Source organism: Scyliorhinus canicula, chromosome 12, assembly GCF_902713615.1.
Source record: "Scyliorhinus canicula chromosome 12, sScyCan1.1, whole genome shotgun sequence".
NCBI lineage: Eukaryota > Metazoa > Chordata > Chondrichthyes > Carcharhiniformes > Scyliorhinidae > Scyliorhinus > Scyliorhinus canicula.
In genome coordinates, this window is record NC_052157.1 from 28,260,916 (window position 1) to 28,276,694 (window position 15,779).

At 48.5% G+C, this 15,779-nt stretch overlaps 1 protein-coding gene across 2 annotated transcripts in view; it reads left to right on the forward strand.

Annotated features, from left to right (window-relative positions):
- Positions 1–15,779, forward strand: part of myo1ea (myosin IEa) — a 182,498-nt gene that overhangs the window by 120,010 nt on the left and 46,709 nt on the right. For both annotated transcript variants that reach the window (XM_038814836.1, XM_038814837.1), the window contains exons 16-18: positions 78–159; positions 1,979–2,085; positions 6,805–6,903. In XM_038814836.1, coding sequence (XP_038670764.1) covers positions 78–159; positions 1,979–2,085; positions 6,805–6,903 — 288 coding nt within the window. The remainder of the gene's footprint in view (positions 1–77; positions 160–1,978; positions 2,086–6,804; positions 6,904–15,779) is intronic.

A 15,779-nucleotide genomic window follows, 5' to 3' on the forward strand; every position in this document is an offset into this window, starting at 1 on the left:
CATGGATTGTTTGGAGCTGATTGTGTGAAGCATTGCCTTTGCTTGCATGTTTAATTGTATTTGTTGCTGCTTCACAGCCCCTTCATTCGCACCCTTTTCCCTGAAAGTCTACACACCGAAAAGAAAGGGCGGCCTACAACTGCAGGCAGCAAAATAAAGGTACTGACAGTCACCAGCGTTCCTCACTAACCTTTCTTTGAGGATGTCAACCATTGTCTAGCTTTAGTAACACATGCACCACAGAGCAATGGGACATTATGATGGATGGTCGCAAAGTGGTCATGTTCCTGATCTAGTACCCAAACGCCCAGACTAATGCTCTGGAAATGACGCCAAGTTTGCCCATCCCCACCCGTAACGATGCCCACCTATGCCAGTACCGAAGATCCCCGCCCATTCACTCAAATCCCATTACGGCAGCTGGGGAAATGTTTAATTCAGGTAATAAAGCCTAGGATAAATACAATCCTCGTTAATAATAATCATTGAATATCGGATTGTTGTAAACAAAAACCATCTGGTTCACTCATGTCCTTCGGGGAAGGAAACCTGTTGCCCTCAGCTGGTCTGGCCTACATACGAATCCAGACCACAGCAATGTGGGTGACTTTTAACTGTCCTGGAAATGACCTCGCAAGCTACGCGATTCAAGGGCAATTAGGGATGTCCTCGCCAGCAATGTCCCACATCCTAAGAAAGAATGTAAAAGATACCTTGTAGTTCAATTGTATCATTGTTAGCATTGGCAAGTGGAGGCAAGGCTGTTCCTCCAGGGAGGGGAAAAAAACTAGAATAGTTCTATTTTAGTAGGGTCCATTACTTGCTCGATGGAAGCTGGGAAAGCCCTAATCTACTAAAGGTTATATTACTTTGCTGAAAAAGCGAGGGAATAGGATCATACAGTCACAGATGTTTACAACATGGAGACAGGCCCTTCGGCCCAGCTTGTCCATGCCGCCCAGTTTCTATCACTAAGTTTGCCCGCATTTGGCCCATATCCCTCTATACCCACCCTGCCCATGTAACTGTATAACTGCCTTTTAAAGGACAAAATTGTACCCGCCTCTACCACTGCCTCTGGCAGCCCGTTCTAGATGCTCACCACCCTCTGTGTGAAGAATTGTCTCCTCTGGTCTCTTTTGTATCTCTCACCTTAAACCTATGCCCTCTAGTTCTAGGCTCCTCTACCTTTGGGAAAATATGTCGACTATCTACCTTATCTATGCTCCTCATTATTGTATAGACCTCTATAAGTTCACCCCTAAGCCTCCTACGTTCCAGGGAAAAAAAGTCCCAGTCTATCCAGCCTCTCCTTATAACTCAGACTCTCAAGTCCTGGTAGTATCCTGTACTGAGCTGTATCTCAGCTATATAGAGTCATCTCATTAATCTCATTAATATTTTTCACAATAGTTGGCTGCTGGCCAAACGTGTGCGAATTGTCCTATTCGTACACCGCAAGGGAATGCACCAATGGTCAGTTTCTCCACGTAACAGATGTGGCACTCCTCATGGGCAGACAGGCAGGTAGTTACCAGTGTTTGCTTGCTCAGAGGGAGAGCAGGTATGCCTCTCCTCAAGGTCAATGTTCAGGCAATAAAGTTATGTTCAATTCAGGGGATTATTGGAATGAATTGTTTCGAGAGATTGACGGGTAAACCCTTGACTCTTGACTTGGGCAGAAGTCAGGAATTTGACAGGAAAGAGATGAGCTTCATTTCTTATGCACCTCCGACTATTTAAAGTGTGATATCTGATGTGCGATTAGCCTGCCTCAGCTGCATATATTATGCTAATAGATAAATCACTGGGTATGTTTCACTGCATTGGCCAGTACCCTTCCCGTATGGTGGTGTTCACGATCTGTAGCACGGACTCATACCTCACAGACACCATGATAGACTTCTTTGAAATGTTGGCCACATCGCTGAACAGTTGTAGCATTTCCTGATCATTTGTTATATTTTGCCTTTTTCAGAAACAGGCCAATGACCTTGTGGGCACCCTGATGAAGTGTACGCCACACTACATCCGCTGTATCAAACCTAATGAAACCAAGAAGCCCAGGGACTGGGAGGAGAGCAGGTAACATTGTCTACATGGAGGTTAGGTGGCTGACCAGGCCATTGCATGTGTCTCCAAATCAGTACCCCCTTCGATATACTTTTTATCCCTCCTGCTTCTATGGACATCTCAAGATTCTAAACTGTGCCGGGGTCCATAAGAACATAAGATATAGGAGCAGAATTAGGCCACTTGGCCCATCGGGTCTGCTCCACCATTCAATCATGGCTGATATTTTCTCATCCCCCTTCTCCTCCCTTCTCCCCATAACCCCTCTAATCCCCTTATTGATCAAAAACCTATATATCTCTGTCTTAAAGGCCTCCACAGCCTTCTGCGATAAAGAGTTCCACAGATTCACCACCCTCTGGCTGAAGAGATTCCTCCTCATCTCTGTTTTAAAGGATCGTCCCTTTGGTCTGAGATGGTGTCCGCTGGTTCTAGTTTTTCCTACAAGTGGAAACATCCTCTCCACGTCCTCGTCGGAGTGCATAGCTGCTGCCTCCCATTCCAGCGCCAACAGATTTCTTCCCAGCGTATCCTGATCCCTGGTCTGACACCGACAGTCACCCAGGTTCCAGCACCAGTCATTGGATAACCGTCAGGAGCAGAAAGCCTGGCTGAGTGCTACATTTCCCAACTTCAGATCAGTTGTAACAAGCCTATAGCCATTGGCGGAGATCAACAAGCTTGAGCTCAGATTGAACCTGAGCAATACACCCTATAAAATGTAGCAGTTCTCTGCTGCCAGTTTCTGCCATTTTATATCCAACAATATATAAATTACAAATTACAAAACCGGGCCAAAAAACCAACACATATATTCACAAGCAAGTCTCTTCACTTCAGCTGTGGCCGTGAAACCCCTTTAGTCGACATACATATTTTACATTTCCCAGTGTGAACAAAACACCTATTTACAAGCATCTATTTACAGTTTGGTGTGGGCATTAACTTTAATAATCTTTATTAGTGTCACGGACATGCTTACATTAACACTGCAATTAAGTTACTGTTAAAAGCCCCTAAGCCCCTAGTCACCACACTCCGGCGCCTGTTCGGGTACACTGAGGGAGAATTCAGAATGTCCAATTCACCTAACAAGCACGTCTTTTGGGACTTGTGGGAGGAAACTGGAGCACCCGGAGGAAACCCACGCAGACGTGGAGAGAATGTGCAGACCCAAGCCGGGGATCAAACCTGGGACCCTGGCGCTGTGAAGCAACAGTGCCAACCACTGTGCTACCGTGCCACCCTTGGCCCAGTCCCCTGCGGCCTTGTCCCTCCTACTTGTCCCTCGTGTGCTTTTTGCGTGTCTTCGCCCCTCCCCCCTTTCCTTCTCCTCTCTGCCCCGTGGCTCACCCGTGACTCCCCCCCGCACCTCCCTCCCCTGCTTAGACTACTGGTTGCTGGCTGCGAACAGGTCTGGAAACAAGCAGGTGAACGACTTCCTGTGGAAGCCTTCTTCCGGCCCACGGATGGCTAATTTTATTTTCCCCAGCCTGAGAAATGTTCTTGCCATTCTGATTGCCCTGTGCACGTGGCATTTATCGCAGAACAAGGGCTGTGCAGCAGCCACTGGCCAGCTGTGCAACTGAGAACCTACACGGCTCTGTGGGAACGTCGGGCTTGATGTCTCCCTGGCATGTTGATTGTTGGTGGTACAAATATTGCTGCTTTCAGTCAACATGAGTGGCAGCTGTGACTCAGCAAAGATGCAAGAAATTTCCACTGTCAGCCATAGATGCTGCTCTAATGTTGCGGGGGTATGATTCCCAAAGCATTTGTGAGTAGGACTGCTCAGTCAAGTTAGAGCCTTAAAAGAAAACATAGGCTTGTCTGTAAGACCTGCCTTCAGTAATTGCAAGTAACATAACACAACCAACCTCAGTACTCTGGATTCCAGTACCGGGTTGAGACTGATCTGTCAGAGCATCTGGAGCTGGAGGAGGCCATTTGGACCTTCGAGCCTGCTCTACCTTTCAACAAGATCATGGCTAATTTATCTCAATTCCCGCATTTCCCCATCACCCCATATCTTAATTTCCCTCAAGCTGAAAAAGCCATCAACCTTTGTCTTTAATATACTCAAAGAGTGAAGATCCACAGACCCCTGGTGTAGAGAGTTTCAAAGATTTCTGCTGATCTCAGCCCTAAAATGGCCAAGCCCTCATTCTGATTCTGTGATCCCAGGTTCTCGATTCCTCAGCATGGGCGAAACATTGCCTCAGCACCCACCTTATCAGGTTCCTGAAGAATTTTTACACGTTCTGATTAGATGACCTCTCATTCTTCAGAATGCTAGGGTATATCAAAGTCGGCTCAGTCTCTCCTCATAATTCAAACCCCTCAACCCAGGAACCAGTCTAGTGAACCTTTGTTGCATTCCCGCTGGGGCAACGACGTCCTTCCTTAGTTAAGGAGACCAAACTGCACACCGTACTCCAATTGTGGCCTGGCCACTATTAACCGTGGATATGTGCAGGTTGATCATGTAACCAAGGAGATCTGCAGCAACACAGAAGAAAACGATAAAGTGAAATGAAAATCACTTATTGTCACAAGTGGGCTTCAAAGGAAGTTACTGTGAAAAGCCCCTAGTCACCAATTCCGGCAACTGTTTGGAGAGGCTGGTACGGGAATTGAACTGTCCTGCTGGCCTGCCTTGGTCTGCTTTAAAAGTCAGCGATTTAGCCCTGTGCTAAACCAGCCCCCGACAAGGCAGAGGGCGGACCTGAGGTGGACCTGACCCACTAATGTCCCAGTCACAGAAGGCATTGTTTAAAAGGGAGGTAATTGTAAAAAAAATACTATTACAATTTATTCCTTCATATGTTGTATAGGTAGATTGGCTCCTTTAATACATTCAAATGAATTTTTAAAAAAAATTTAGAGTAGCCAATTCTTTTTTCTAATTAAGGGGCAGGTTAGTGAGCCCAATCCACCTACCCTGCACATCTTTGGGTTGTGGGGGCGAAACCCACGCAAACACGGGGAGAATGTGCAAACTCCACACGGACTGTGACCCGGGGCCGGGATGGAACCTGGGTCCTCGACGCCGTGAGGCAGCAGTGCTAATCACTGCGCCACCGTGCTGCCCCTCAAATGCATTGTAATTGTCATCAGAAATGAGGCAACAATGATGCAGAGCAAAGTCCATTGCCAGCCTTTGAATCTATTGTAATCATTAAAAAAAAACAAATTTAGAGTACCCAATTAATTTTTTCCAATTAAGGGGCAATTTCGAGAGTTCAATTCACCTACCCTGCACATCCTTTGGGTTGTGGGGGTGAAACCCACGCAAACACAGGGAGAATATGCAAACTCCACACGGACAGTGACCCAGAGCCTCGGCGCCGTGAGACTGCAGGGCTAACCCACTGCGCCACTGTGCTGCCCTATTGTAATCATTTATGTCTTAAAATGAGGCTGTGGCAAAACATTTGGTGTGTTCGACTTTTCTCCCTCTGTTACTTTCAGCCCGTTTTTGTGAACAGGTTAGCACGGCCTCTGTAATGATCGAGAGAACAATTTCAGATAAACTTGATGCATTCATATGCAACGGAAGAGCTTGTATTAATATAGCACCAGTCACATCATCAGGGAATCCCAAAGTGCCAGACGTACAATTAAATACTTTTAAAGCTTGGTCACTATTGCAATGTCAATGTAGCAGCCAGTTTTGAAGTAGCAGGTTTCCCACAAAAAGCAGAGATAGACAATTAGACTGCGGTTGAAGGATAACTATTGTTCAGCACACCTCTACTATTCTTCAAATACCACTGTTTGATTTATTTGGTCCACCTAATGGGCAGACAGAACCTAGGTTAATATCATGCCTGAGGGCAGCACGATGGCGCAGTGGGTTGGCACTGCAGCCTCACGGCGCTAAGGTCCCAGGTTCGATCCTGGCTCTGGGTCACTGTCAGTGTGGAGTTTGCACATTCTCCCTGTGTTTGCGTGGGTTTCGCCCCCACAACCCAAAAGTGTGCAAGCTAGGTGGATTGGCCACGCTAAATTGCTCCTTAATTGGAAAAAATGAATTGGACACCCTAAAATTTGAAAAAAATATATTGTGTCTGAAAGACTAGCACCTCCAAAGGTAGAAAGCCTCCGTCAGATTGTGTGCTCAGTTCACTGGAGTATTTCATAGATTTCCTACAGTGCAGAAAGAGGCCATTCGGCCCATCGGGTCTGCACCGCCTCTCTGAACGAGCACTCTAACCAGGTGCACTTCCACGCCCTATCCCAGTAGCCTCACCTAACCTAGACATCTTTGGACGCTAAGGGGCAATTTAGCATAGCCAACCCACCTAACCTGCACATCTTTGGCCTGTGGGAGGAAACCGGATCACCCGGATGAAACACGCGGGGAGAACGTGCAGACTCTGCACAGAGTGTCCCGAGGCCAGAATGGAACTTGGGTCCCGGGCGCTGTGAGACGGCAGTGCTAACCACTGTGCTACCATGCAGTCCATAAGGGTTTGAACCCACAAACCTCTGACTCAGAACCAAGATGGCTACCATGGAATCAAGGCGACACCAATTGGTGTCCAATGGCGCAGTTTCATAGCCTGGAATGTTTCAGGAGAGTAATAAACTTTGATATATAACCATAAAAATAGGACATTGAAAAATAAGCAGTAAACTATTTCATTCCAACATTTTCTGTATATACCAAAATAAAAATAGAAAATAATCTTTCTGTCATACAGTTAATGTTTGTCATTTTCTTTTTAGAGTGAAGCATCAAGTGGAATATCTGGGTTTAAAGGAAAACATTCGAGTTCGACGAGCAGGCTACGCTTACAGACGAGTTTTTAAGAAATTCTTACAAAGGTGAGACTTACTGAGGGAGTCAAACATTTCTTGCCGTTCGCTGCCTGCTGGCAGTGATTTAGAAAATCGTCTCTCTTTTCTCTACAAAACACTAACTCTTGGCGGGGAATGGTTCTGTAAGGGTTGGTCACTTTGCAATACCTCCCTCAAATGGTCACCCTTCACTTGTGAGTTGAAACGGTAAACGCACTACAGACAAACATTTCAGGGACGCCTAATTCTGTCCTTGCCTGGTAGTCACATATGTGTGGTGTCCAGTGGTGATAAAGAAAGGAACTTGATTTCCTCGGGATGTCCCAGAATGCTTTAAACCCAGTGGAATGGCAGCCACTGCCGTTATAGTGGCAGATGTGGCACATAGCCAGGTCCAAAATAGCAAATGAGTGGGTGGTCAGATAATCTACCTTTGCTAGGGTTATTTGGGGGGATTGTTTGAGGAAGGAACATTGACCAGGAGAACATTCAAAGAACTGTTTCGTCCTCTGCAATCATGCCCACTGTGTAAAGGAAGGCTGATATACTTGTCTCTGTTAACTTTGCAAACCCAAGCCCATGGACAGGAGTTTGCTCCAATAAATAAAATTACCAGGCTATCTTTTTGCTGGTGAATGCACAGAAAAACATAGCAGGTCTGCAAGCATCCGTGGGAGAGACACCAGACGTAACATTTCGAGTCCTTAGATTCTAAAGAAGAGTCTAAGGCAGGCATTGTCAAACTCGGGGGGCGCGACCCGCGGGTGAGTCACAGGTGGGTGTCGGGAGAGTCGCGGAGCCGTCTGCCACAGCGCACCCGATCGCGCAAATCAGCCACAGCAGCCGGCTTTTAACAATGCCGGCTGCGAGCGGCCTTCAAAATGGCCATGAACTTGTAAAAAAAATCCAGCCGCACTGCGGATGCATACCCGATCATCGGGCACACATGCGCAGTGCGGCTGCATTTTGTTTTATACGGTCGCAGCCTTTTTTTACAAGTTCGGAGGTCCAAAGGGACCATTGGGGTCAAAGGGACCCAAAACCATTTCCTCCATTTTTGTCAGCAACAAACAAGGTAAGAGAAAATGGTGGGTCGCAAAGGTCGGCCGGCGTGGGTCGCGAATGTCGGCCGGCGTGGGTCGCGAAGGTCGGCCGGCGTGGGTCGCGAAGGTCGGCCGGCGTGGATTGCGAAGGTCGGCCGGCGTGGATTGCGAAGGTTTGCCGGCGTGGGTCACGAAGGTCGGCCAGCGTGGATTGCGAACGTCGGCCGGTGTGGATTGCGAAGGTTTGCCGGCGTGGGTCACGAAGGTCGGCCGGCGTGGGTCACGAAGGTCGGCCGGCGTGGGTCACAAAGGTCGGTCGGCGTGGATTGCGAAGGTTTGCCGGCGTGGGTCACGAAGGTCGGCCAGCGTGGATTGCGAAGGTTGGCCGGCGTGGATTGCGAAGGTCGGCCAGCGTGGATTGCGAAGGTTGGCCGGCGTGGGTCATGAAGGTCGGCCGGCGTGGGTCACGAAGGTCGGCCAGCGTGGATTGCGAACGTCGGCCGGCGTGGATTGCGAAGGTCGGCCTGCGTGGATTGCGAAGGTTTGCCGGCGTGGATTACGAAGGTCGGCCGGCGTGGATTGCGAAGGTTTGCCGGCGTGGGTCATGAAGGTCGGCCGGCGTGGATTGCGAAGGTTGGCCGGCGTGGATTGCGATGGTCGGCCGGCATGGATTGCGAAGGTTTGCCGGCGTGGGTCATGAAGGTCGGCCGGCGTGGGTCACAAAGGTCGGTCGGCGTGGATTGCGAAGGTTTGCCGGCGTGGGTCACGAAGGTCGGCCAGCGTGGATTGCGAAGGTTGGCCGGCGTGGATTGCGATGGTTGGCCGGTGTGGGTCACGGAGGTCGGCCGGCATGGATTGCGAAGGTCGGCCGGGGTGGATTGCGAAGGTCGGCCGGCGTGGGTCACGAAGGTCGGCCGGCGTGGATTGCGAAGGTTTGCCGGCGTGGGTCACGAAGGTCGGCCAGCGTGGATTGTGAACGTCGGCCGGCATGGATTGCGAAGGTTTGCCGGCGTGGGTCACGAAGGTCGGCCAGCGTGGATTGCGAAGGTTGGCCGGCGTGGATTGCGATGGTTGGCCGGTGTGGGTCACGGAGGTCGGCCGGCATGGATTGCGAAGGTCGGCCGGCGTGGATTGCGAAGGTCGGCCGGCGTGGGTCACGAAGGTCGGCCGGCGTGGATTGCGAAGGTTTGCCGGCGTGGGTCACGAAGGTCGGCCAGCGTGGATTGCGAACGTCGGCCGGCGTGGATTGCGAAGGTTTGCCGGCGTGGGTCACGAAGGTCGGCCGGCGTGGGTCACGAAGGTCGGCCGGCGTGGGTCACAAAGGTCGGTCGGCGTGGATTGCGAAGGTTTGCCGGCGTGGGTCACGAAGGTCGGCCAGCGTGGATTGCGAAGGTTGGCCGGCGTGGACTGCGAAGCTTGGCCGCCGTGGATTGCGAAGGTCGGCTGGCATGGGTCGGTAGCAGAGCAGAGACATGGGGCAATTACCGCACTGTTTGCAGAGCAAGACAATCAGGATCCAATTTTAACTCACTCCAAACCCATTCACCGACGCAGGGTTACGGTCGGGCCTTCACTTACTTTAAAAAAAAATGAAATTAGAGTACCCAATTCATTTTTTTCTAATTAAGGGGTAATTTAGCGTGGCCAATCCACCTACCCTGCACATCTTTTGGGTTATGGGGGTGACCCATCTGCCGCCCCCACACACAGCAGCCCCCGCATTTGGATTGCCTGGGTGCCCTCTATCCCCAAGTACGGGGTGACCCGACCCATCCACCCCCAGGGACCCCTGTAAGAGAAAGGGACCCCCCCCAGAGAGACCCCTTATAGGGGTCCTCCAGGCACCCCCTGCCTAAAGGAAACCCCTCCTCCATTATGTCCGATTTGCATTTATTTCCATGCTCCTGCTGGCTAGTAAATTGCCCTCCTTCAACACAGTGGGTCGCAAGATTGAAATTAGGCTTGTTGATGAACCATGACCCCATGAATAAGATTAAACATAATTAACACATGGAACTTGTTCACATCGCCAGCAAGGGGTCAGAACATGGCATTCAGACTCTGACCCCGGTTTTGCCCCGTTGCCCGATTCTCCGTTCCATCGGTTCATTTATCAGTGACTTTCTCCAGGAAATCCAAATTTGGGTCATTTTGCTTTGAATAAACTTTGTTTTAAAAAGTAAGTCAGGTGGCGGCATGGTGGTGCAGTGGTTAGCACTGCTGCCTCATGGCGTTGAGGACTTCAATCAGAGTTTGATCCCGGCCCCGGGTCACATTCCGTGTGGAGTTTGCACATTTCTCCCTGTGTCTGCGTGGGTCTCACCCCCACAACCCAAAAAGATGTGCAGGGTAGGTGGATTGGCCACATTAAATTGCCTCTTAATTGGAACAAAAAAAGAATTGGGTACTCTAAATTCATTTTTTTTTAAAGTAAGTGAAGGCCCAACTTTAACCCTGTGTCGATGAATGGGTTTGGAGTGAGTTAAAATCGGGCCCTGATTGTCTTGCTCTGGGAAGGGGACGCCAAGAAAGGGTTCCAAGCAGTATTCACAGGAGATTAATGAGGTAAGTGCCCCATGTCTCTGCTACTACTAGTGAATTGCCTTGAATTCAATCAAATCAAAATGATTGCGTGCTGGCGGTTGACTGATAGGAGCTAATGGTAGATAAGGTGCTTTGCTATTGGCTCAACTCTGGGGGGAAATAACATTGCAATGTGGAGATTTGAATTTTGCACATTAAAATCTCCAGTGAATACTGCTTGGAACCCTTTCTCAGGGTCCCCTTTTCCTCCAAGGCACTCAGGTTTTAAAATAGCCATGGCTTTATAATGCAGCGTTACTAATATATTTTAATTCATTCATGGAATGTGGCCTTCTCTGGCGAGGCCAGCATTCATTGCCCATCCTTAATTACCCTTGAGAAGGTGGTGGTGACCGCGGCGACAGTGAAGCAGCGACCAGATGTTTCCAAGTCAGGATGGTGAGTGGTTTAGAGGGGGAACTTCCAGATGGTGGTGTTCCCGGGTATCTGCTTCCCCTTGGCCTTCTAGATGGTGGCGGTCCTGGGTTTGGAATGTTTTGTCTAAGGAACCTTGGTAAGTTCCTGCAGTGCATTTAGGATAATGACGCAGTACTCTGCCAAACTTTGGATACTAAACACCAGAGTTCACTCCCACAGATATAATTTTGGTGGACGTGACTGCCTGTCCCCGAGAGAAACCCAGTATTGTGAAATTTTTGTTTTTAATAAACATTTTATTGAGGTATTTCTTTGGCATCGCAACAGCAACAAAATCAACAATGTACATAACAAGGAAAATAATATCTGTAACAATCATCGGTTCACTCCAGGGAGCTTAGATGGGGGATTTCGGGTATGGCAAAGGGCGGGGATTGAGAAGATGGGGGACCTGTTTCTGGAAGGGAGCTTTCCTAGCTTAAGGGCGCTGGAGGAGAGGTTCGGGCTGACAGCAGGGAATGATTTCAGATATCTACAGGTGCGGGACTTTCTGTGCAGGCAGGTATCATCCTTCCCACTCCTGCCACGAAGAGGGATTCAAGATAGGGTAGTGTCCAGGGGATGGGTGGGGGAGGGGAGCGGCTCGGACATCTACAAAGAATGAATGGGGACGGAGGAGACGCATACGGAGGAGCTGAAGCGTATGTGGGAGGAGGAACTGGGGGGTGAGATGGAGGACGGCCTATGGGCGGAGGCGCTGAGCAGGGCCAATGCGACCGCTACATACGCAAGGCTCAGCTTGATCCAGTTTAAGGTGGTGCACTGGGCACACATGACAGCGACCCGGATGAGTAGATTTTTTGGGGGTGAAAGGCAAGTGTGTCAGATCTGCGGGTGGACCAGCGAACCATGTCCACATGTTCTGGGCATGCCCAAAACGTAGGGGATATTGGCAGGGGTTTGCGGATGACATGTCCAGGGTATTGAAGACAAGGGTGGAAATGAGTCCAGGTTGTTTGTTATGCCAAAAATACCTCATTAAAAGTTGTTTGTTAAAAAAAAAACAAGGAAAATAATAACATAATGCAAATACCCAGTATTGTGAAATTTATGTTCTCGTGTTTAGTGTAAATCAAAATCATCAACCTTATTAAGCCGAATAGGTTCAGAAAGGTGACTGTTTAATCATCTTCAAAGGCAATTAAGTTCATTTGTTCTTGTGATTTGGATTAATCGTGAAAATGTGTTCAGCATAAATATTAGGCATTGTATTTCTCAGGACTAATTGAGTCAATGTGTAGATCTGACGGAGTGACCACACAGGAACGCACAGTTAGATGCAAAAAGAGACTGGTTTATTTATAATACAGCAATCTTTCCCCGAATGGCATCCTGCCCCGACCTGCAGTCAAGAGGGGTTTATATACCGAGAGGCTAGGGCGACACAGTGTGCAGTGGTTAGCACTGCTGCCTCACTGCTCTGAGGACCTGTGTTGGATCCTTGCCCCGGGTCACTGTTCATGTAGAGTTTGCACATTCTCCCCGTGTCTGTATGGATCTCACCCCCACAACTCAAAGATGTGCAGTGTAGATGGATTGGCCACGCTAAATTGGAAAAAAAGAATTGGGTACTCCCTAAATTTATTGTAAAAATATAGCGAGAGGCTCCCCTTGTTAAGGGGGAAGCCCCGCCCTGTTTACCGGTGAAGTTCGTATTCCCAGGGGACCAGATGGTGCACACCCCGTGGCCTCCGAGGGGGTCATAACCAACTCCACCCCCCAAGTACGGAGACATATCCACGTCCATCGGGTGTAGCGAGGGATCCTCGATCCGTTTAGCTCGAGGACAATGTTCAGGTGTCAGCACAGCAGGTGCGGGGGTGTGTGTATCGCACTGGGGACCGGCGTTTCTGCGCAGAGAATCTGGGCAGGACTGGTGTGGCCGGCGTGGGCGCGGACAGCAGCTTGTCAACGTTCACTTGTAGCTGAACTTTCATTTCGGAATCGGCATCGGAATCTGGAAAACCAGCATCAGGCATCCCGGCCTCCTGTACATAGGAGGTTGCTGTAAATGAGTGAGACTGGGGTTGTTTGGGTTAGGCTCTGGAAGTTCCTGGATGTGCCAACGGATGTGGTTGATGTGGCCATCCACCTCTCTGCCCTGTGCCCACATGGAATAGGATACAGGTCCCATCTGGCGTAGTACCATGCCCGGAATCCACGTGGTGCCATAGCCACATTTGCGGAGATAAATGGCGTCCCTGACAAGAAACGGCGCAGCACTGTGCACCTGTACTTGTCCAATTCGGATCGGTCTTGACCACGGCGGACCTTCTCCCTGATATCTGGGATGATCAGACTCAAACATGTCCAGTTGGCCCATGAGTAGTTCAGCCAGTGCAATTCTGGGCCACCAGACATAGCTGCGTGCCAGCATCTTCATCTTGGAAACCCCTGGGTGCCCATAGTGGAGGTCTTGCAAAATGGATGCGCCGCTGCGCTCTGCAATGACCACTCGAGTCCCCCACAGGATGATGCCATCCTCAACACCAATCTCCAGAATCTTTGAGGTATAAGCCTTTAGGTCTTTGGGCTGACCCCTGTGCTGTGCACTGTCATGTGAGAGTACCTTTAAGAAATGGGTGTTTATAAATGGGTCTGTATATAAATATCTGTAGTGAGAGTACCTTTAAGAAATGGGTGTTTATTACTGCAGTGATGTCAGAGAGTGGGTGGAGCTGGGCTATCTTGTCAGTTTTTTTACTTTCGTTTTAGGCTGTTTGCTGCAGGGTGTGTTTTAGTTTCGATTTCAGAGCTGGATAGCTGCAGTCACAGCCAGAGGGGGTATTAGTCTCTCTCTCTGCAATCTAAAAACTGTAAATCGATCCTTTGGTGATTTAAAACTAACAACTGCTCTCAGTAGTGACTTTAACCTGATGTGCTCCTGTTAAAAGTTATTTTTTAAGTCTTATGGATGTTAAAAGGACAGCTTAAAGGATTACTTAGTGTTGTAGTCTTTGGGGGCTGTATTTGAATTAATGGGTGCTAAGATGTTCACTGTATGTTTTAAAAAGTTTAACTTGAGTTCATAGAATAAACATTGTTTTGCTTTAAAAAATACTTTTCCATTTCTGCTGTACCACACCTGTACAGTGGGCCGTGTGCTCCCCCATACCACAATCTATTAAAAGTTGTGGGTCAGGTGAACTCCATGATACACTTTGGGGTTGTCTAAACCCTGGCCCATAACAGCACGCGTGGGTTCAAATTCGATCCTTGTCGCCAGTATAGAAACCGATGGAGTATCCACACGGGAACGCACAGTTGAACGCAAACAGAACACGGTTGATTCACAGTGCAGCAATCTGTCCACTCCCCGAAGGTCCTCCTTCCTCGACCTGCAGTCAGGGGTTTATATACTGAGAGGCTCCCCATGTTAAGGGGGAAGCCCTGCCCAGTTTTCCGGGGAAGTTCGTATTCCCAGGAAGTCACAGGGAATCGGATGGTGCACACCCCGTGACCTCCAAGGGGGATCATGAAACGATGTCTGTAAATTGGTCCTGGCCATTAATCCAGTGTAGGGGCTGCTGTTAATTTCCTCATTGCGTAATTTCACAGTAACATTTTTGACATTGTTCTGGCTGCTTGTTAAAAACGGCTGTTGGCTAAACTGAAGCTATAATTTGTTACTTTAATGTGTTGTTGTTCGTAGTATTTTTAAAATGTGGCCGTTTTCCTTTTTTAATTAAGTCAAGAAAAAACTCTTTGTTCTTTTAGTTCTTGCTGGTTTCCGAAGAGTTCCACAGGAATGAATTCCTTGTATTTCTTGTGTTATAGTTCAAAATAGCACTCTGCTATCGAAGGGCAAGTTTAGCACGGGTCTGGTTTAGCACAGGGCGAAAGAGCTGGCTTTGAAAGCAGACCAAGGCAGGCCCGCAATACGGTTCAATTCCCGTACCAGCCTCCCTGAACAGGCGCCTGGAATGTGGCAACTAGGGGCTTTTCACAGTAACTTCATTTGAAGCCTACTTGTGACAATAAGTCATTTTCAAGTGAAGAACGTTGCCATTCACTATGACTGAGTCTTTCTATTAATGAATGGCTGGTGTTGTTGAAGAGATTGGCTTCGTTCTTCATTAAATTCTAAGAATACTCTGAACTTAAGAAACTGTTTGAACTGGTGGTGATACTTATATATGGTAAATTCTGATCGCTTTGTTCTCAATTAGATTGAGTCTCAATCACTATTTTTGAGCATCTTTTTTTTCTCCACATAAATTTGATTAGTTGCTTTAACCCATTGATGGACAACCGGAGGCCACATGTGGCCCACCTGGGGTCTGAATGCAGCCCGTGGGGTATTTTGGTGACCGCTGCCACATTCTGCTGATTTCTATCTGCGTGGTTTTTTTTCTCTTCCCGATATAACTGAAGCGATTCACACCTAAATCAAGGGCAGTGAAATGGGATGCGAGCTGATTCCACACAGCACTGACTGTGAGAGCCGTGTTCTCTCCATGCATCCAAAGTGTAAATAGTTCCTTTGTTTTTTACCGTTTGCTAGTTCCATTAATATATGAATCATTAAACATTTTCTGTAACTCATTGTGAAATATTTGACGTGTCTGTAATCTTATTCATAGGGGTCACGGTTAGTCAACAAGCCCGATTTCAATCATGCGGCCCACTGAGATGAAGGAGGGCCACTCATGCGGCCCACTCACCAGCCTGGGTTGCCCGTCACTGTTTTGACCTGTCGAATCTGTGGCCTGTGTACAGTTGATCTGTTAGTATTTAGCCAGCTGAATCTTTGACTTGAGTTTTGTAATGTGTAAATTGGGTGAAGGGGTGTAACATGATTCTGTGCTTTGCATTTGGCTGGCACACCATAAATAGAAC